General features: G+C 35.8%; 1 protein-coding gene across 3 annotated transcripts in view; it reads left to right on the top strand.

The window, feature by feature from the left end:
• The window catches only part of MAPK8 (mitogen-activated protein kinase 8), a 50,744-nt gene extending 28,948 nt beyond the window's left edge, over nt 1-21,796 (top strand). The window contains exons 6-12 of one of the 3 annotated variants that reach the window (XM_082765344.1): nt 3,656-3,821; nt 8,185-8,256; nt 10,695-10,877; nt 11,399-11,523; nt 12,535-12,598; nt 15,886-15,963; nt 16,398-21,796. In XM_082765344.1, the coding sequence (XP_082621470.1) occupies nt 3,656-3,821; nt 8,185-8,256; nt 10,695-10,877; nt 11,399-11,523; nt 12,535-12,598; nt 15,886-15,963; nt 16,398-16,543 (834 nt within the window). In that variant the 3' untranslated portion in view covers nt 16,544-21,796. Of the gene's footprint in view, nt 1-3,655; nt 3,822-8,184; nt 8,257-8,615; nt 8,688-10,694; nt 10,878-11,398; nt 11,524-12,534; nt 12,599-15,885; nt 15,964-16,392 lie in introns of all 3 variants that reach the window. The other 2 variants (XM_082765343.1, XM_082765345.1) reach the window with 2 other exon arrangements.
• Nucleotides 21,797-21,949: the final 153 nt, after the last annotated feature.

The following is a 21,949-nucleotide window of genomic DNA, read 5'->3' as shown; positions in this document are numbered from 1 at the left end:
GTGTTTTTCACTCGAGAACTGAGACTGTTTGAATAACAAATAAAATTTGAATGGCCGAACACTGTTTCCTTTTGCTCAGCTAGCTCCAGCACTCATCTACTGCCTCATTCTAGTAAACAGCTCAGGGTGGGAAGGTGAAGGCTTCCTTCATGCATACAATCTGCCCTGGGACAGCTGTGTTTGAAAGAGCTGGGGGGAAGAAAGGTAAGCAGAGGCATCACCCGTGTGTTGAACCCTGCACTTCCTGGTCTGCACGTGCATATAGCCATGCTAGGGTGGGAAGTGTAAGTGTCTCTTCCTAAGGATCGTAGTGCAGGCAGGAGGAAGTTTCTAACACTTAAATTGCTGTAAGCATTTTGTGCTCCTATAAAGTAGGAATCAAAACACTGAGCCTGTGGATACCAGGAATAAATGGAAATGTCTGTATATTTATGGAAAAGAAGTAGTTGTTAGGTAGAAATAAAGACAGTTTTGAGGATACAATTTTTGCTGCTGTAAATATGGGTGAAATTTTTGGAGTGCTTCATGTTGTGCAGTAGTACAAAGTTTAAAGATAATGTTCCAGTGAGATTGTCTATAGATACAATTGCTATGTAAACAGTATGCATGAATGCTTTTGAAGGACATGGGCAGAAACATTTCACTTTGCATGTCTTCATGGTAGCTTGTTCTCAGACTTCGTTAGAAGATTCAGTGTGTTCAAGCAAAAATGTTTGAACTATTTAACTGCTGTGCATGTCACACCTTTATACTTAGAGGTGCAATGCATCAAAATTCTTTCTGTGCAACAAGTTAAACAAAACCTCAGAAGGCAAGAAGGACATGCTTGAAAAGAGACTTCTTTCATATGGCACATGTGGCTGAAATAGTAACTCCTTATACCACTCTTCTGGGCTTTTTGTAGCACTGTCCTGAATGTCTAAAGGTAACTACCTTGTTGAAACAACTTTGTTTGTGGTTGGAACTAGATGATCTTTAAGGTCCCTTCCAACCCAAGCCGTTCTATGAGTCTGTGAAAGTTGTTATTCCTCAAACATAGTCCACACTACTGTGGCTGCCATTGAAGCATTCTGGTTAGTAATCTAGTGTGTTTCTGTAGTGTCCTCTAAAACTGGAAGCGTTTTTTGCTGTTGTTAGTTTCACACAGATTTTAACTTGGTTGTTCATCTTCTAACATAGCTGTGATAATCTCAGTATCTCAGCAACTGTTTCAAAGCCTGCCAAATGACTGAAACTCCGACGTTCTCCATGTGCCTGTAGCACTGGATACTATCTGCCATAGAAATAAGTGCAGTATTTTTTCATAGCAGACTAGAGGCATGGAACAAGGCAGACATCAAACACAAAGAATTTTGGACTGTTTCAACTAGAAGTTGCAGGGGACATATTTAGCTTTCACAGAAGTGGATAACGTTTTACCCTGATAAAGACTTGACTGTAGCTTTACGTTGGCTTTGATGAACACTATGGTGTTCAAAACATCCAGAGATGGAGTCTCCAGCAAGCTACAAGTACACATTCATTTATATTTTGCAGGCTGGGGAGGATGAATAATCAGAATTGCAGGGTCATGCCTCGCTGAGTTGCTGAAGGACACAGAGAGTCTCATTAGGCTTGCATCGAGGCTCTGAAACGTTGTATTGTGCCTAATTTTGAGCACTTAACAAAGGTGCCTAATTATGGAAGCCCTTCACACACATCTTTTTTAAGAAAGAGAAATAAACTCCAGAAATTATTTAACTCATATAAACCATGAATTACTTTCCAGAGATGCCCTTCTCTGCCTATCTGGCTAATGGGAGACTGCCATGAATAGCTCTGATTTTTAGGCACTGATATTTTACATTTTTAAGGTTAGGTGATATACCTTCTGGTATAGGTACTGGATATATTTTTACAGCTTAGCTATGTTAATCACTCTCACGGGAACTTTTGAGTCCTCATTTATTTTAAACATGAGGTATTGGTTTTGCATGAATTTGAAATGCATTGTAAGTCAACAGTAGCCTCCATCATTTTTGAAGGATGGCAATTCTGTATTCAAAATTAAAACATGCTCCCAGGCTTCATGAGAACAACACAGTGTTCAGAAATTAGGGATGGAAAGTACTCTCTCAGCTTTCACTTTTTGTTTTCTGGTGTTTTTCCTCTTGCAAAGGGAAAATCTCTTTAGTTAATCCTGCAACTTTAGGGAGAACAGGTATAGTTAATACTGTCAGCATGCACCTGGGATTCTGTAATGAATGTTTTCCAGATAATGGAATTGTGCAAAAGTAAAGCTGATAATAAACAGAATTTTAGCAAAATGTGAAATATGCATACTGAATAGCTGAAATGCTGTATAATACTTGAGCTTATTCATGGTATTTGAGAATCTTTTAAGCCAAAGTTGTTTGCAGAGTCTTTCTCTGTGTGATTTGGAAGCGTGTGTTAATATGTTAGTATGCAAGACTGTTTATTACCCATTAAAATTGTATTATTCCAATAACTTTTTTTGTCGTTTCCTCTCTGTCTTTAGTGCAGGTTTCTTAGCTTTCTGAGGGGCTTGCTGAAAGATGTACAAGCACAAAAGAAAACTACATACATCTTGCAGGTCACCTCTTTTAAGTCTTTACGAAATAATGAAAGATAGAGCTATTTATCAAGTGCCTGCCGCTCACATGTTAGGGTCCTCTGCTACATCTTCTTGTTTTGTCTCATTAATCTTGGTAGAGGTGGCGAGAAAGGATGTGAGCTTATCTGTTATGGCCTGTGTGTTATGAATGATTTTATGATGCAAAGTTTAAGGTGAAGTTATTCTGAACATATTCTGCTCATAATATTTGCTCTGTGACATTCAGATGTTTGTAAGATCCTCCTGAGATAAACATTGAGTATGCCTGTGTAGTGTCTGTATAGACATTGCAAAGTCCCTATTGCCGATGTAGTTTTAGAGTTCAGATGAAGAGCATAGAATTACCAAGCTTTCAGCTAAGAACCTCTGAAAATATATCATTTTTTTAATTACAATTTAATGATTAAGTATCTGGCCGTTTTTTACTGGTGCCTTTTTGGGTTTGGTCAACAAATTTGGTGTGATGTGAACCAAATCCTAAATGTGAAACTAGACCTCTGTGAGCATGGGCATTTCCTTCCTGTTTAGAGAAATACATGTGTCTGCATTGGTTCAAAAGAGGTAATGCAGCCTTGACTAGCAAAGTCTTTTGCTTTTAACATTTATGTTATAATTCTTAATAATTCTTATATCACGATGATTATTGCATCAAACGATTTCAGCAATTGTCATGTTACTTTTGTAGCAACTGCACTGTAGTAGTAACTGTTGGTCCAGTGAAGTTTCTAGACCTTTCCTCAGAGCTAACATTTCATACTAACCTCGATTTATTTCAGACATTACTAGCATATCTTGTAACACTAGTTGTATTTACCTTCTTTAATTGCTATATAGCTCTACAAGCACAGTAAAGGAATTCATTCTACAGTCTGCTGAATGCATATTAATTAATGCAAGGGGAAAAGAAACTGCAGTTTTACAAATGATTAAGTAATATAATATATGTGGGGTTTAATGTTAGCAGTATTATCTTTTAAAAATGTGAACCACAAAATACTTTGTGCTTGTCTTAGCAGTCATATATGATGTTTCTTTTTGAAGGACTTAAAGCCCAGTAATATAGTAGTAAAGTCAGACTGCACTTTGAAGATTCTTGACTTTGGACTGGCCAGAACTGCAGGAACTAGTTTTATGATGACGCCTTATGTAGTGACTCGTTACTACAGAGCACCAGAGGTCATCCTAGGGATGGGATACAAAGAAAACGGTCAGCAAATATAGTCTTTCTTTGGCATAGCTTTATTTTTTGTTCGGCACACCACATTTTACATGTTAAATGTTTTTTTCAAGCTGTAGAAAATTTATAAATTAGGCATGTGACCAAAATGCAGATACACCAATTTATTTATCTAATCCCATTAGAAATGTTTGCATTTAATAGGAAAAGAAATTGAGGGCCTTGTTTGTTTAAAAATTTAAATGACCTGTTTGGTAGATTGAATTTCATGACAGAAGAACTGAAAATATATTACCTTAATATGTGGTATGTACCTCGGTGTACATTGACCTGATTTTATTCCTGTTGAGGATATAAATTGTAGTTCATCAGTAAACATGTGTCCCAAATTGAATGTTTAAAAAATATGTTCAGTATAGCCTTTCAGGATGTAGGAAACAAAGAAGCTCAAGTCCACCTACAGTGGCATTATTTTTATTGAAACCAGCCCACTTTGAAATTGTCACACAAAGCTCTTAATTAATATTGCTGAAGAAAAAAACAGTAACATACTTCAAATAAAAATGCAGAGTACTGTCATGAAGCAGCATAGATTCTTTGAGGTACATGATGAACTCAAAGGAAATTCGTTTGCTTTGTCCTGCTTGGGTACATTTCCCTCCTCTTTATGCTCAGTCTTTGATCCTGGATCTCTCAGCATCCTCTGTAAGAAAGTAAGGAATGTGTGTAGCATTTGGGGGAAATCACTCAATCAGCTATATTGTATCTTATAAATGAAACACCTAGTATTTATTCTTTAGGAAACCAAAGTAACACATCCTTCCTGAAGTTCTGCTGCCATTTCATTGATCTGCTGTCGCTGTTGTCAGTTCACCTAACTTGATGTATCTGCTTCAGGCAGGCATTGTGCACAAGGATCACCATTTGCTGAAAATGTTTTAAACCCATTATCGATTAGTTCTCCAGTAAGCCCTAGGAGATGCTGTGATGCTTGAGGCTTTGCTAGCTGTCTCCTGGTGATACAAGGTGTATGGCTCCTCAGGTTACTGACACAACTAGGGCATGCAGTGTTTTTGCAAGGTTCTTAATATAGTCTGCAAACTTTCCTGGCAACTGTATAGCATTAGGGCAAATGACTTCAGGTCATACAGAAACTACAGCTGCAAGGTGCATAGAGACTGATTTCTTTTTGTTTTTCATATAAAAGCCAGGAAGAATAACTCCTATCGGTGCTGACAATAGAAGAAGCCAGCTCAAAGGAACAGATCTTTTTTGCAAGGCTGTGATTTATATTTCTGTTTGGATTGTTAGTCTGTCAGATAGGAATACAGTCTTTCAAATGGCCTCCACAGTTGGGTATTTTTTCTGTAACTTAGAAGTCAGGTTGAGTGGAGCAAACATAAAGTTACTTTTTTTTAACTGCCAAAGTTTTATAGAGAGCACAAATTTAAGTTTCTTTCCTTTTTTTCCCAGAAGGCTTTACATTGGCCAACTGAGAGACAAGGGATAAAAGAACCTAAAGCTGTAGTCTGAGTCACGCAGCTGCCTTACAGAAGGAATTCATGCAATGGAAGTTTCAAATTTTCTGACTTAGCTTACCCTGTTTACATTTTTCTCTTAAAATTTGAGTTGCAAAAGTGTGAAGCATTCTTTCCATTAAAATGCTTCTCAGGTATTATTGGAGTTAAATAGATTGTGTTCTAGAGCACTCTATTTCTCTAGCGACAATCCTGTTCCTTAAGCAAGAGTGAATTGTGTTTTGCAGCAGAATGTGAAATCACATTTACTTTCATATGAAAAACTACATAGCACAGCATCTTCCCAGAAGCTGAATATGTAGTCGTTGAGTTGAGAATGACACTTGTAGAGAATGTAAATCTGTTGGCTAACTGAGTCAGAAGACAATCTGTATTTCCATATGTACTGTTGTCATTAAGAGGTTATTTACATAAACTGTTGCTCTTCTCAGTCACTGGCTGATGAGTTTCTTACTGTGCAGCTCTGGTGACAGAGCAGCTAGGCTGCAGAGGGCAGTGAGGCAGGTATAAAGGATGGACGTGTCTGCAGTAGGAACCATGGACTGTCCAGGATCCCCACCTGTTAACATTGATGCCCATTGTAGCCCTCTAAATCCATAGTTAAATTAAAGGTTACCTTAACTTAGTTAAATATTGAAAATTGACAGCTAATAAAGGTTAAAGAGAGAGTAGCACACAGTTTAATTGAACAGGGTCATCTGGCAGCTTTATGCTGTTTCAGTGCCCTGCTGAACTTCCCTTGCAGACAAGATGTGGGAGGATTGCCATACATGTATTGATGACTGAGATACTTACGATAGGGTAGTACTCTGTGGTACTATGGTATGTACATATGAAATCTGTAATTTTTTTAGAACTAGTGAAGATCCCTAACAAACCTATGACAGAGTTAACTTTTCCATATGCCTTATACTGAAGTAGACAAAGCTTATATGGGTATTTTGCATTAAGAAAGCAGGTCTTGAAAACTGAAGGAATTCGGAATTGAAGGACACTAAAACTATTCTTGCACTTACACCTTAGCATATTTAGTCTTGGGTACTTGTATGTTATTGTCAGGAAGCAAGCATTGAAAAGCAGGGGAACACCCAAACTCTCTGAAACAATTACTTTAAAGTTTCCTAGTATGTACACTGAGTTTGAATTTCATTTTCACTTAGCTTTTTTCCCACTTAGGGTTATAGAAGATAGTAAATTCACTCCAAGCAGGGTTTTAAAGAATTAAGTACATTATGTATGACAACTAGTAATTTTTAAATATTTTTAAAGGATTTTTTTAAATCTTTAAGATTTGACTCAGTCTTCTATAATAGTATCCTGAGGAGCAGTCATCTATGTATAAGCTGGTCTAGCTTCTGGAAAAGTTAGTCAGATTCCTATAAATAAATGGGTTATTTTTTGATTAATGAAAGCAGCAAACCAAAAGACTCCCAAACACCACAAGTTTGTTTTGTACGGTGAAGAGAGGAATTGTACCTAAAGTTTTTCTTAGCCACTAAAGTCTTCTGATGCATGAAGTCATTGACTTATCTTATTTCTCTTCCCAGATTTCTCCATGCAGTTATAGGGGTTGTTTTTATCACATTGGTCACAAACTATTTATAACGGATTTGGATAAAGTTCAGTTTGTGAATGTGCAGCAGAATGTGTACTTCTTGTAAATATTCTAAAAGAGCTTTAAAGAGAAAACACCATTAATCATAAATTATTTTTAAATGAACCAGGCCCTTAATTTTGACCTATTAATATGTACAATTGTGATCTCTTTATCGTATGGTTTAGATACTATTTTAGAGGAACTTATTAAATAAGAGGGAAGAAATATTTTCAATTAGAAAGTGTTGTTTGCTTGAAATTGCTTAGCTCCCTCACAACTTTTGTGGTTTTTAGTATACAATTATTCTCATTTAAATCCCCTTTTTTCTGCTAAATTGAAATTTCAGTCTCATGTTGGACATAAAAGTATTTAAAACATTTCAAATTCATCATTATGACTTCAAGAAAATATTTGCATACAGAGGTAACAGTATCTCTGAAAGCAATGTAAAAAAATTGGCATACCTGTAAAAAAAAAATAAGCTATGAGTATGTCTTCTGAATTATTTAAGATAATGAAGAAAACGTGTATTTCGTACCAAAAATATATTGCTATTGAGTTTTTCTTTTCTATAAGATGTTATTTGAGCATAAGTGGATAAATATTTTTAAACGAAATAATTTATCTGAAAATCTCTTAGGCATGTACTAATATTGTCATTAACTGATCCTCTAAAATTCTAAGTGACCTTTTACTGATTGTATTTGCTTTTTATTTAAATGGAGAGAGATATGCATGGTAATCTGACTTATAGGAAATGCTTGATGGCAAATGTTATTTGATATGTTAAATAATTAATTCTGCTCCTAAAAGTGTAAATTCTTTAGATATACCACATTTATAAAGGTCAATTTAGCTTGCTGCTCTTAAAACGATTCCTATAACTACAACGAAAATAATTTCAATAAATAAACTTATCTTTGGTGCATCATTATAATCTATTGGAAGATCTTTGCCAGTCTCAGAACTTGAAGGCAAGCGTTACTCTGTTTGATTCATGTATATCTCTCTCTCTCTGCTCTAGCTCTTGCTTTAGCACTGTATAAACCAAAGGATGGTTTTCTGCCTTGTATTTGAGACAGTTAAAAGCTAATCCTTATATGCTGTGTTTTCAAAAGTGGTCTCATTGATTAATATAAAGACTTGCTCTTCTTCCTGTGCTGTCTCTGCTGTTTATAGAATGCAGTCATGTTATGCTTCTTTTCATTTTAAATGACCGTTTGCTTTGCTTTCCCTTCTTTTTGTGCTACAAACATAGTGGATTTATGGTCTGTGGGGTGCATTATGGGCGAAATGGTTTGCCACAAAATCCTCTTTCCAGGAAGGGACTGTATCCTTGTGCTGCTGCAGCAGGTTGAATTAGTTAGGAAGTGATTAACCTTTTTATTGATGTTGTGTCATGAAAATGCGTATTGTGCAATATTTTTTTTTATTAAATGGATATGAATTTTTCTTGTGATACTCTTAAAAAAAATTGTTAAGAACGTCATTTATACTCAGGCTGCACCTAGCAGTAGGACATAGTCTCTGCTGGTCCTCTAGTTAGCATACATTCATCCACCTTCACTCACCTTCATTACACATGCTTTTTATAGTCACTTCATTTGTGTGTGTGTGCGTCTAGATATTTTTATTTACTTTATTTTGGTAACTATCTTTTATGTTAATATCATTGCATTTTGTTTTCAGTTGACATTTGGTCAGTTGGGTGCATCATGGGAGAAATGATCAAAGGTGGTGTTTTATTTCCTGGTACAGATCGTATCCTTACCTTTGGCCTAGGATGTAGTAATAAAAGGTCAAAAGAGACTGCAACGATTTAGTTCCAGGTTAAGGTGGTTCCAATTTTTAAAATACTGTTTTTAAACTGCCTTGTCAAAATGCAATTTGCTAGTTCCTAATTTTAGTTCCAGGATGCTGCAAAAATGTCTACAGTTATACCACTTAAAGCAAAACAACACAGATGGCTTTAACAAGTATGACTGTCTTTAGAAATTAATACTAAGAAAATACAGCAAAATGAACAAAATACCACTTGGGCTGAACAAGCTTATTTTTCCTTTTTCCTTTCTTTCTGTTTGTTCATTTGCTTTTTCAGTTTAATATAGTGTCTATCCATTGTTTTTGGACATTGTCACATTTAAGACAGGTTTGTTTGTTTGTGTAGGTGGTGTTTTGTTTAGGTGGTTGACATGCGTTGCTTTTTGCTTTGGACTTCATATTTATATAATAACTTACTAATTTTGTTTGGTACCCAAGCACATTAGCAGTTGTTATTTTATTTTTTATTGTTTTATAGGAGATGTTTACAAAAAGTTCCTAACTAGCTTAAATGGTTGCACTCTGTAGATTTTTATTTTTGTTTGCAGAATTCATCCTGCAAACAGCTTTCAGAAATACCTGGTGCTTCTGTCTTTCTATTCCATGATTTGCTTGGTGGTGTCTGTGTGGGTTGTCATGTGAACAGTGCTTCAGGCAAAAGATCTGCTACAAGCAAATAGAGCTGAAGCCTCTGGATCCTTGCTAAAATCAGCAGTTATCTAATTGGAGTTTGGCATTTTATTTGTTTCACTAGTAGTTTCCTTCCGTTTTGTTAGATGCTGTCAGAAATTTTTAATGCTTTTGCTATAGGTTAATTGTTTAAAAATTGTTACATTCCTGTTTGAGGGTGAGGATTGGGTGAAGGTTTTGGGGCACAGCAAGGAGATCCGGGGACTTTCACACAGCTCTGGCATTGCATTTGCTGCACCATGCTAATGTTCTCAATCTGATTTTCTTGCATGGCTTTGCAGTTTAGGCTCAGTGCCATACAACGCAATACTATTTTTTTTTCAAGGCCTGTGCTAAAGCATTGTATAGCTATGAAACCTTACTGTAAAATTTTAAAAACAGAAGAAAGGACCTGCTAGATACAAGTGAAGGTTTAGGGAGTGCAGTATCAAGTCTTCAACAGTAGCTGAACATAATATATTGGGAAGACTGTATGACTGAGATAAGCATATACAAAATTTTACTCTCTCCCAGTATCTAGTGACCTGCAACTAGAAATTCCTGAGCCAAGCTTCGCTTTATTTTATTTATTTTTTTTAGTGGCATATATTAAATTTTACTGCCGTGAACTGGTCAATCTCTCCTTAACTGGTGTAAGCTTTTCAATTAAGATGTTCCTTACATGCCCTTGAAAGTCTTCTGCTTCAACATTGAAGACTGACAAAATTGTTAACCTGTGTGATCCAGGATTTCATCCTTTATGAGCCCACTGGTGCTGTGCATTGTGTGTCATTAGGGAGAGATCGCTAATTTGGTAGAGTCCAGAACTCAGATGAGTTATCAAGGCAAGAAGGGAGGACAAAGCACCCATGCATGGCGATTTTCTTCAATGAATTAATGGTGCTTAATAGCTCGGTTGCTGTAAATAAATGTTTAGAGCAGGAAGTGAGTTTTTCTCAGAATGTCCTTAAAAAATAACCTAAACACTTTTATTTGAACTTAATGAATTTTGTGAGTCTTTTTATTTGCTTTGTTTCACAGGAGTATATCCTTTGCCATTTAATTCTTATGATTTCGAGTAAAATGCATGTTGCCTTTACTACTCAATCATTCTTGCTTTGCTTCACTGTTTTCTCTGAGAAGATTATCCTGATTAATGCTGAATTTGATAGTTTATTAAAAAAATCTGTTTTTATCTCTGTTGGATAATTCTTGTGGTTTTAACGTAACTTTTTAGCTGAAAATTAGACATTGTTTTTCTTAGCTGTGAAACCTTAGATATTGATCAGTGGAATAAAGTTATAGAGCAGCTAGGAACACCATGTCCTGAATTTATGAAGAAACTACAGCCCACAGTCCGAACTTACGTTGAGAACAGACCCAAATATGCTGGATATAGCTTTGAGAAACTCTTCCCAGATGTTCTTTTCCCAGCTGATTCTGAACACAACAAACTTAAAGGTAAGGTCTGTCTTCTGTGCATTGTATATTTTTAAAGTTTATAAACTTCATTGCGTTGAATAGAAATGTATCTTAGTTTTGTTCACTGTAGAATCATGCTGCTAAGGTTTTAAATGTTACAATATTAATATCATGGAAGCAGATGAAAGTTCTGAGATATGGTTACCTGCACTTTCTTATCCTCCCTGGAACATCTCCTATCCTGGTAAAACCTGTATAAAGAAAAGGAAGCATATTTCTCTCAATGACTGATGTGATTTAGAGAAAAATGAGGGGAGGAATAGAAGTTGTGTAGCCAGAGCAGATCTTCTTTCTTCATGGATGAAAATAAAGTTTTTATATTCATAATATGCATATATCCTTTAGTTATTCAAATGGTTCTTTCCTAAACCCCAAATTCTGTGAGGCTTGTATAGATCCTAAATTAGAGTTTGTTTACCAGTCTTCTTTCCTTATCAGCTTTGAAATACTGTGTTATGTGCATATGGCACCAGTGTAAATAGAAAATTTCACTTTTGCAGCAAGTCAAGCAAGGGATTTGTTGTCAAAAATGCTGGTTATAGATGCCTCTAAAAGAATTTCTGTGGATGAAGCCCTCCAGCACCCGTACATCAATGTTTGGTATGATCCATCAGAAGCAGAAGCTGTAAGTTCTTGTTTTAGAAAGATTGCTTCTCTGACTAAGATAGTCCTGTATTAAAGCAAATTTGTTGTGATGCTCGATGTAGCTGCTTGAAAGAAGATTATTGCATTATCTACACATTTCACTAGAAGCTTAACTGAGCTGTAATCATTTTTATTGTCGTTGATCTACTTGTTTATTAGAATAAGTATTAGGAAAGGGCACAAACTTGCAGGTAACTAAAGTACTTCTATGTGTGCATCTGTATTTCTTTGTAATTGCATATAAACTCCTATAAACTCCTAGACAGGTAGCAATGCACCTGAAGTCTCTGCTACAGAGTTCTAATTTTTTAAGTTTCAGTTGTTTCAGTCAATAGTTTGTTTCAATCAATAGTTTGATTGCCTGTGATAGGATTCTGAAATATTTACTCCTGAGCAAGAGAAATATTTTCATTAGTTGTAGCAATTGATAGTACTCTTAAAATGGAAAATATTTCAGCAAAAACCTTCTTCTGTACAAGACCTCAAGCTTTCAATTATTGACACTAAAGAACAACGGAATTAAATGAAGATCTTAGTTAAAAAATAAATTATTTCAACTTGTGGGGAAAAAAAAAAAAAAAAACAACATTATTTTTAAGAGAAAGTTAGTAGAACTTAGTAGAACAGTAGTTAAGAGAAAGTTAGTAGGATGCTTGATGTAGATGGTGGAATTAGAATTCTGCTTAATTAACACTAAATAGGTAAAAAGGGCTGCTTGAGCTGGAGACCACTGTCCTTATGAGCTATTTCACCAGACTGTTCAGTTTCTGCTTTAATTATTTCAGTAATGGTAGCAAATCTGCTAATCAGAACAAGTTTAAAACGTGAAGCAGCATCTAAAAAATAAGCCAAGTATGAGAGATTATTTGTCCATGTAAATATAGTATTTTAAAATCAGGTTCCTATTCATAGTATTTTAATTCCATTTTTCATTTATTCTAGTTTTGTTTCCCTTTTGATTACTTTATCATGAGTTAGTTTTGTTTTCCAGCCTCCACCAAAGATACCAGATAAGCAGTTAGATGAGAGGGAACACACGATAGAAGAATGGAAAGGTAAGAACAACACTTTTGCTTATCCTGAAACTTTTTTGAAGTAGATTAGTCTCCAAGGTTTACTGTTATTAAGATTCTCCTGAGTAACCTAATAGTACATACTTCAGTTGCTTGGAATGGCAAAGGAACAGATCAATGTTTCACAAGCTCTTGATTTTAAGGACGCTATAATTTTTCTGTAAAGGTGCCGAAACTTGGTAGTGAGCTTAAGTTCATTCAACTGTAGGTCTGCTGATTTTGGTCACCTTTTGCAAATCATAAGGCAGCGGTTTTAGGGAGAGGAACTCTTCTGAACAGAACTGGTACAGATGAAAAAAAATTCAGGAGTTGGAGCAGTGTAAATCTGAAATAGAAGCATCACTGTTAAGTGAAGAGCGTATTAGCATTTTTTGTACTGAACATAATTAAAGCAGAGGAGTGTTAGTAAAGGGCAAGATAGAGAGGTTAAAGTGATGTGACAAACACTGATGGTTATCTCTCCTGTGAGGTCCAGAGATAGTGGCTAGGGCTGAGGTGTGGAACAGATCATAGTATGACATAAGACTTACCTCCAAGAGTATGATTTTTAGTGTTCAGTAGTGGTTTTGTATCTATATTTTCCTTTATACTTATAAAGTACAAGGGAAACATCTTTGTTACCTGTAAAGCTTGTGTTTCATTTTGAAATTGCTTCTACAAGGTGTGGCGTTACTGCAGAGGTCCTAGTGCTAAGAGAAAATGCCATCTGCCACTGCATCCATTAGCGTTTGATGTATTGTAATCCACAACCTTGTTGTAACCTTCTGTACCCCCTGCACTTTAGAAATTAAGAGAGTTGCTGAGCTTTAAAGACCTGTGGAGATTGGTTTTAAGATAAATGAAACCTCCACTTCTAGTGGAGAAATCTTTTACATCCGTACTATTAATATCATATATTTTCCTTTGCTGCTATTGACAAGTCAGACAATACTAATTGTATGACATTGTAGTTTTCGGAAATCATTTATTTTTTTAGAATTATTTATGTAAGTAAATGGGTCAGTTACTGTAAGAGTGCAATGTTTAACTGCCACCTCTAAAATGTATTACTCTTTTATTGTCACCAACTGTACTAGCTAGGCTAAATACTGAAAAACAAACAAACAAAAAAAACAACACGATTTATTTAGAAATGTCTGCAGGTAATAAAAATGCCTTCATCTGGATCACTGCAGTCTTTAATCATATGATTTAGCATATCAGAGGATTTATTGTGGTCCTGAATTGGTACTGGTTATTCCTAAGTGAAAGGCAGAACAAACACTTGAATTGCTAATTGCGTTTTTCACTGAGATTAGGGCAGGTATGTGGCTTTCCCGCTGTGGGCCTACATGCTAGTTCTTGAGAGTCTGTGCCCGATGTGCATTTCAGTGCCTTAGACTATAAATGTTCTCACTTAGGATAAACAAGTTGCTTTTATTTAGGATGTTTGCTTCCTCTGTCTCAGGTACCTCATTTAGTTCTCTGTGGTTTAAGTGTTTTAAATAGGACCAGTGGTAACGTTGAGCTTGGATGGATCCAGAGACTGCGAAGGCTACAAATACTGAATTTAAGCAAGAATTTAGTGCAATTACTGATCTAATAATTTGTACTGAAAAAGTCTAGGAAGGAATATCAGATTGGTATAGCCTTTTTATCCCCAGAGGGGGAAAACCAGACCAAACCAAAAAGAAAACTGGAAAAATGTTTAATGGGTCATTTTTTACAGTTTCATTCTGTTGGCTGATGATGGACACCAGGCTGTAAAATCTAGTACTACCATACTTGCAACTCACTTCCTATTAGAAAATGGGTTTTAATTGTAAAGGCAGAGATAGAATTGTGGAAACTCTCTCCCTGTGCTCCTTCCCAGCAAACTTTATTCCCCTTTTGAAACAGGAGATAAGTAGTTATACTGCTAAAATAAAAGATAAGTATTTCAGGCAGTATAGAGTTTACTTTTGAGACTTCCACAGCCCTTGAAACTGTAATTCCTAAATGCTTTTTTCTTCCAAACTCTTTGTACGTGATATTAGTTTGCCAGTTACAGTAGCCTGACAAGTTGGTTCTGATGAACTGCATTTAGTATGTTTAGTTCTGTTATTCTGTCGCTACTTCTATAGATTCATAGCTGAAGTCTCAGCAATAAGCTGCCTTTAGGTGAGAAACCTTCTGGCCAGTATATAGATAGGGCTGTATGATTCTTGTTACAAGCACTCTAGTAGTACATGTAACCTTTTTAAGGATGAGGAACTTCTGTAACTGTAAAATAAAGTTGCTTCTTTCATTTCTAGTGTCTACTTCTATGCAATTTTGTATTCCATTTCATGGTGACCTTTAGGTGTTGTTAATGAGGAGATTTAGTGGCAAATGTGTGTTGGGAGGATGGCAGTGCTGTGTGGTTTTGTTCATTGTGGGTTTTGCTACTATCTCTTCCAAGGGCTTTTGGCCTGGTCTCTTCTAAGGGAACTCCTACTTGCTGAGACTATCTTAGTCACTGTTCTTTCAGAGTTTCAGAGTGTCTGCATCATAGAAAAACTAATAGATGTAGTGTGTGAAATGGCTTTTTGAGATGAGAAAGAATCGGTGACAAAGTAAAGAAACTTGTTCTCCAGAACAGCTTTTTTACAAAACATTGTGTAACAGCTTTGTACATAGCTCCAAGATTCTGAAGTGCCACTTAGCACGACTTGTCTATTAGGTGAAGATTTTATAGTGCAGGTGAGTAGAAGTGAGAAGCACTGCAGTGCTGAGAGAAGCTGTATGAAGCCATTCTAATCCTATTTGGGAACGATTTGGTTCTCCGTAAGTGTAATTGTCCTTGAATGAATAAAACTGTGTGCGGCTAAAGTACATCCACAGAGCTACAGTTTTCTGGCAGTGTAGGCTGGAATACTGCCAGGTAACTGCAATGAGTTTGAATGTGATGGCAGCACATGCAGTTCCTGGTGGCCTACCTCTTCTCTTGAAGATTGCTGATCTGGTTGTTCTGTACCAAGGAAGTCATTGATAAAAACTGAGTGGTCACTAAGACTCAGTTTAACCCCAGGTCCCCAGGCTGTCTGGATAAAAGTCTTGGGGCAATGTCAGTGTGTGCTTGAGAGTGCGGCTCCAACAGAACGGAACTGTACTTTATTATACCATTTGCCAATTTTTCCGTAGCCTACAACATGTTGTTCAAAACTTATTCTAAACAGTAATGAACCTAAGAAATTTTAATGGTAGATGAGGTTAATTGAGTCTTGTATTTATAAATTCATTTTTCTACTTTCTTTTCCCTGCATTTTCAGAATTGATATACAAGGAAGTCATGGACCTGGAGGAAAGAACCAAGAATGGGGTTATACGTGGACAACCAGCCCCTTTAGGTTGGTTACAATAAAAGCACAGTACAAAGCTCTGTTGAGCTAGGTTAGGAGGGTATAAAGCTGTTCAAGACATCTGAGAGTAACCTGACTCAAAAATATGTCTCTTCAGTGGCTGATAACCTTTAGAATTCTGTTTTAGCTCTGGGTTTATGCAGTGTTATCTCTGTGATTTTTAACCTTCAGACAATAGCATTTATTGGAATTTGACAGCTGTCCTGTCATGTGAGTTCTGTGGTTCCTGACATACTATTCATTAAACCCCAAATTAGAGAATTGTGGATTTTATTTGCTTTGACAGTGGCTTGAGATACATCTCTTCAAACTTGCTGAAATGGGGAAAAGTAATGACTCTTAGGAAGAGACAGACTAATGCAAGTGCTGAACCATGCAACTGTATCTGCAACTGATTTGCTGTTTTGTTTCTCATAGCACAGGTGCAGCAGTGATCAATGGCTCTCAACATCCATCTTCATCGTCATCTGTCAACGATGTGTCTTCAATGTCAACAGATCCAACATTGGCCTCTGATACAGACAGCAGTCTAGAAGCTTCAGCTGGACCTCTGGGTTGCTGTAGATGACTACTTGGTCTTTTGGGGGGAGGGAGGGGGGTCCTTTTAGTCATGGATAGGGCACCTTTAAAATTTGGTGGTATTTTTGAGTGTTTTTTCAAAAATAATCGTAGAATTCATCATAAAGTGCTGTAATTTTAAACTGTAAGTTGTGTTAAAAGCAGCCACTTTTTTTTTTTTTTTTTTGCTGTAATTAACTGTAAAATATTAAACCTGATAATTTTTATTGTGGTTTTAAAATCTGCATATTTGCTTTACTATTATGCTGCTGATCTTTTTTTACTGAATTTGTAAGATTTGTTTTATCAAAGCACATATTAATGTTGTGGTCATTACCATATCATGAATTATTTAAGATTTTATAGGTTTTCAATTTTTTAATTAGAATTTATTCCAGATGTTTTGTTCATGATATCCTTCAAAGTTTTATGCTTGGTCATATGTCCATGTGAAGGTGAGGAGAGAATTCAGTGCAGCCAGCTGTAGTTTTCTTGGGGCATACTACTGTGGTGCTGGCAGTGAACAAAATCCTCTTTTATTTTGGCCGCTTGCCTATAATACTTCAGTAAAAGCAGCAGTTATTGAATTTTGTTAGAGAAACAAACCTCTGCAAAGAAATTTCATCTGAACGGTTTTCTGAACTTAAGAAAACAAAACCTATCTTCAAGGCTGCAGAAATATCTAGCCTAACAAAGGGATGTGATGTTTTCTGCAGAATTGTGGCATGCAAAACCTGTGATCGCCATAAAACAAGAGGATACTTCATGAATAACACATTGCAATGCAAATAAACTGTTTACTTCTAGCTTGTAGCCTGTTTTTGTACACACAAAACAAAGTGAATCCAGGATGTCTAGACTGCCAACAGGGAAAGCAATTATACTTTCATGTAGGATATAATTCTTGGGAGTTTAGTTTCTTAGTATTTTTGTCTGCTAAGGTGAGTGCTTTTTGGGGAGAGGAGGAAATGATGTGAATGCAATAGGGACAAAACTTCAGCTATTCTTTCTCCACCAAAAGTAACTGATAGCTAAAACCGTAAGTGGTAGAAGAACCTCAGGATTTCTGTAGTTAATGCATTAAGTGAGCAATATATGCCATCCAAAGGAGGGAGAAGTAGTGCTGTATAAATAAATATTTATCTCTTTCATTTCACCATGAGACCAGTGTAGCAGAAATCTTAATAATGGTTCATTTTAAGTCATAAATATTCAGTAGTTTTCAGCACTGAAGCTCCAGATTTCAATACACTTTTTAAACAAAAGATATATTGAAATATGTAGAACAGTTACTAAATAGTCATGTAAAATGGTGCTGCTCCTCACAGAAGTATTTTAACTGTTTACATTTTATATTTACAGAATGATTTATGTATAACTGACTTAAGTTTATGTATGAGTTAAACAATCATTCAGAATTTATTCTTTTGGAAAATGCAGATTTTTAGTGAAGCTAGGCTGTATAGTTGATTGCCTTGTGTAGATGCATATTTTGTAGTGACTTAGAATGTGAAGAGGAATTCAAATTAGTCATGCTAACAAAAATGAGCATAAGAAATACAGAAGTCTTGCCAGGCACAGAGTAAAGTAAATAATATGACTGGCTATAAAGTTCATCCAGGAATTACTGATACTCTTCAGTGTGGTTCCTTCCACTTTGTTGGGTTAAATAAGTATCTTTTTGAAGTTAGAATCAAAAGAGGAAAATTTGTCTTTGCAGAACGTTTCAGAAAAATGTAAGTGATAGTAATGCTTTCAATATCTAACATGTCTTTTTAAAAAAAATACAGGGTACAAGGACTGGTAATGTCTCAAAGATGACTAAATTGATAAACTGCACAGTTGTTTCCCTGGCCTGGCTAGACTGCTGGTAAGTGCTATGTGTGTAATTTTGCTTTCCTCATTTGTACCGAATATTTCAATATTGCCTTTCTAAACACATTTGTTAAGGCAATTATTTTTACAGGATCCTGCCAAATTGTATAGTACCTCAAAATAGGCAGGACATATTTGGATTCATCTCACACTGGAACATAGAAAATCTGCTCAATTTGAACAGAGACCAACAGAACAGTCTATTTTGTAATTTTTTATCAAAGTTTAAGCTGAGAATTAAGACAAAATTTTTGGTCATGCAACAGTACTACATTGTTATATACGGTTAACCCAGCATAATGAAATTAAGGTTGACAAAGTGAACTTCTGATACCTGTAAATGCTGTGTAAAGAACAGAATTTGGTAAATGTAATTGCTATTTCAATTGATTTTGGACCACTCTGGATTGCAGTGGTGACTGAAATATTTTAAAGCTTAAAAAAAAAAAAAAATGCTATCACTTTCCAGTATCCTAAAGAGAATTGCTTTTAAATGAATATTGAGTGAAAGCTACTTTGTTCTTTTTTTACTTGCAACATAAACAGGCTGAGTCTAATGTTTTACTACAGCATGTTATTGATAGTAACTTCATTTTGCTCATAATCTGTAAGGAGAATTGAGCTGTTTTTTCTTTTAAGATAGGGTTGATGAATGGCTGGTACTACGCACTGCAACCCATGCAGTTTGAAGTGAGCTATGTTTAAAGTGATTATTTCACTAAAATCAGAGCTTTGGATGCTAGAACCTGTAGTTCACTTCTGGCCTCATAGCAATGTTACTTTGTTTTTTTCTTAGTTGATTTCATTTTAGGCAAATTAAAGTGATGGTAAATTTAAAAGACAAGAAAATAAGATTCGCAGTAACCAAATTATCACAATAGTAGACTAGTCTTAACATCACTTTTTATTTGTTGAAATGTAAAATGTTTTCAGAGATGATTGTACATTGCCACACATAGCAAACAAATGGGTAGCTAGAGATCAGCTCTTTTTGTCTATTGTTCTGTTGTTAGCTAGCATAGTATACTATCTAATACACTGTACAATTTTAGTCATAAAGTATTATTAAGCTTTATTTTAGTATGTGATTCCAAAATCTTCTCATGGCACCAGGCTTCACTAAAGTGCATATAACTTTCCACTTCTAGGGCATTCCAATCTACTGGAGTTTGGTAGGGATTGAATGGCAGTGAGCTGTGTCTGATTTCCTGTCAGGTGAGGTGAACAGTTGGACAGTAATAATAAGATTAATTCCCACCTTCTGCAATCAGAGTTGTGTCAGGCACCAAGGATAAAATGGCTCCTTTCCCTCTGTAGAAGTAGGTTGCTCAAGGATTTTAAATAGAGAATGAGAGCAGAAGAGTTTCATACTGTTACTGTGTGCTGTACCTCCACTGTGTGACATCTTTTGTTGAGACAAGACAATGGGGTCAGAACGGAGATTTTTGTGTGTTAGTGTGTGGGGAGAAGTTGGACTGCCAAAGCAATACCAACCAGTTGAACAACTGTAGACTAGCCAGACAATGTCCACTGGGTATCAGGAAAAGGTTCTTCACAGGGAGGGTGGTCCAGCACTGGAACAGGCTGCTGAGGGCGGCGGTCACAGTACCGAGCCTGACAGAGTTCAAAAAGTGTTTGGACAACACTCTCGGACATGTGGTAAGATTTTGGGGTGGTCCTTTGCAGGGCTGGGAGTTGAGCTCGATGATCCTTGTGGGTCCTTCCCAACTTGGGCTATGCTGTGATTCTATGACTGACCAGGTCACCTCTGTTTCACTCATTCTGCTAACCTGAATAGACATGGCACTTCTCCCTATGGAGATATGATACTGCTTGGGTTTTTGGTTTAGAAGAACCTTTCTAAACTATATGTATACTAGTGTTGTTCTGGATAAGAGTAAGTCTTCCTGCTCTGTACACACACAAATTTAAGAGGATGTAGTGAGCTGCATTTGAGGCAGTTGTGGCAATAGCACCCTCTACTGCTTCAGTGTACAAGTAAGTAGAATGTTACTGATGTGGGTTTGTTTTATGGAAACTTGCTTCTCTGAACATAAAGGTTATTCAGTTAGAAAGCAGAAACTCAGCACCTTGACAGAGTGTTTGTATAAATATAATGCGCCTGCATTAATATATATGGCATTCATCTCAACATTGCATAGAGGAAAAAAATGATCAAAAAGCTCGTATAGTTCCTACCCATTCGGTAATCCAAAGCATATGACATTAAATGTTCCTCAATTAAGATTATGGGGGAAATGGAAGAAGATGATTCAGCTACCAATTGTTCTTACTGTTTTGAGTTGCTAAAGGGAGTGGATTACTCTTTCTAGATATATTTTATTTGCTGTTGACAGCAGCCTGTTTGTGTTGTTACATTTCATTTGCCTGTTAATGTTTTGGTTCATCTGTCCCTCCATATTTAATTTGAGGATTGAAGTTGAAAGAACGCTGTCTGCATTTTTTGGTAGGATTAGAAAAGATTTTAATGCAGATACGTGATGAGTCTTTATTACCTACCCAAATTTTCAATTCATTTCTTTGTTCTTAGTTAAGGGCACTGGATGAAAGTGATATATATTTTAATTAATCTCTTTCACTCCCTTCTTCCTATGAATCCAATAACATTGTTTCCACTTTTGCCATTAAAATTTTAAGCTAGGTTTTCTTGATCTACCTCACACAAACTGTCTACGTTTCTAAGTAAGCAAAGCTAACCCTTGCTATTGGAACTACACTGAATGTGAAATAGAAAAATACACTTCCTTTAGAAAAATAAACCTATTGGCCAATGTTGAGACAATATCAGTAAGTATGTTTCTTATATATTTCACGTAAGATGTTCATGTGTAATATATAGCTTGTGTACAATAATGTACATCTAGAATATTGTGTTAGCTGTAAATTGGTGATTTTATTATTGTAGTCTGTTTTTGTAGGTTACAAATAGCTTACTAGTAATGTCAGCCCATCCTTTACATTTTACAAAAGGAATAATTCTTGGTAAGCTTTGCATACAGATGAATTACTTTTGTAGGCCCAATATCTAGTCTATTTTTGAGAGTTCTTTAACTTTTATTACTAAAGTTGAGAAAAAAAAAAAACAACACCCTAATTATTGTGATCATTATTCCTGCCCCTTTTGAAGTAAATTCCCAATTTTATTTCATCACAAGAAATATGAAGGGGAAGACACACCATTAAAAATATTGGAAAAACTGATTTTTTCTTCCCTGCATTTGATACCTTTTCCTGCTTTTCATTTATTCCCTCCAAATAAGCTGTTGGTGGGGCATTACTGAGAACATTGTTTTTTTTTAATCATTCATGCCATAGGTCATTACATGTGCACCACTGGAATGTATACATTGTTATCTAGTATGTTAATTGGTTATAATGATATTTTAAATAAAAAAGAAAAAAAAAGTTTGACCACTATGCACGTAGTGTTTCTTCATTGCTAGGATTGCACATCATGAATAAGGCTGCAGCTGGAGTTGTGTTAGCACCAGTCTTCCCTGAGATTCCATCTGTTTTAAAT

Source organism: Aythya marila (assembly GCF_965140915.1).
Source record: "Aythya marila genome assembly, chromosome: 7".
Lineage (NCBI taxonomy): Eukaryota > Metazoa > Chordata > Aves > Anseriformes > Anatidae > Aythya > Aythya marila.
Note: the sequence above shows the minus strand (reverse complement) of the source record. Positions and strands in the feature narration are given on the sequence as shown.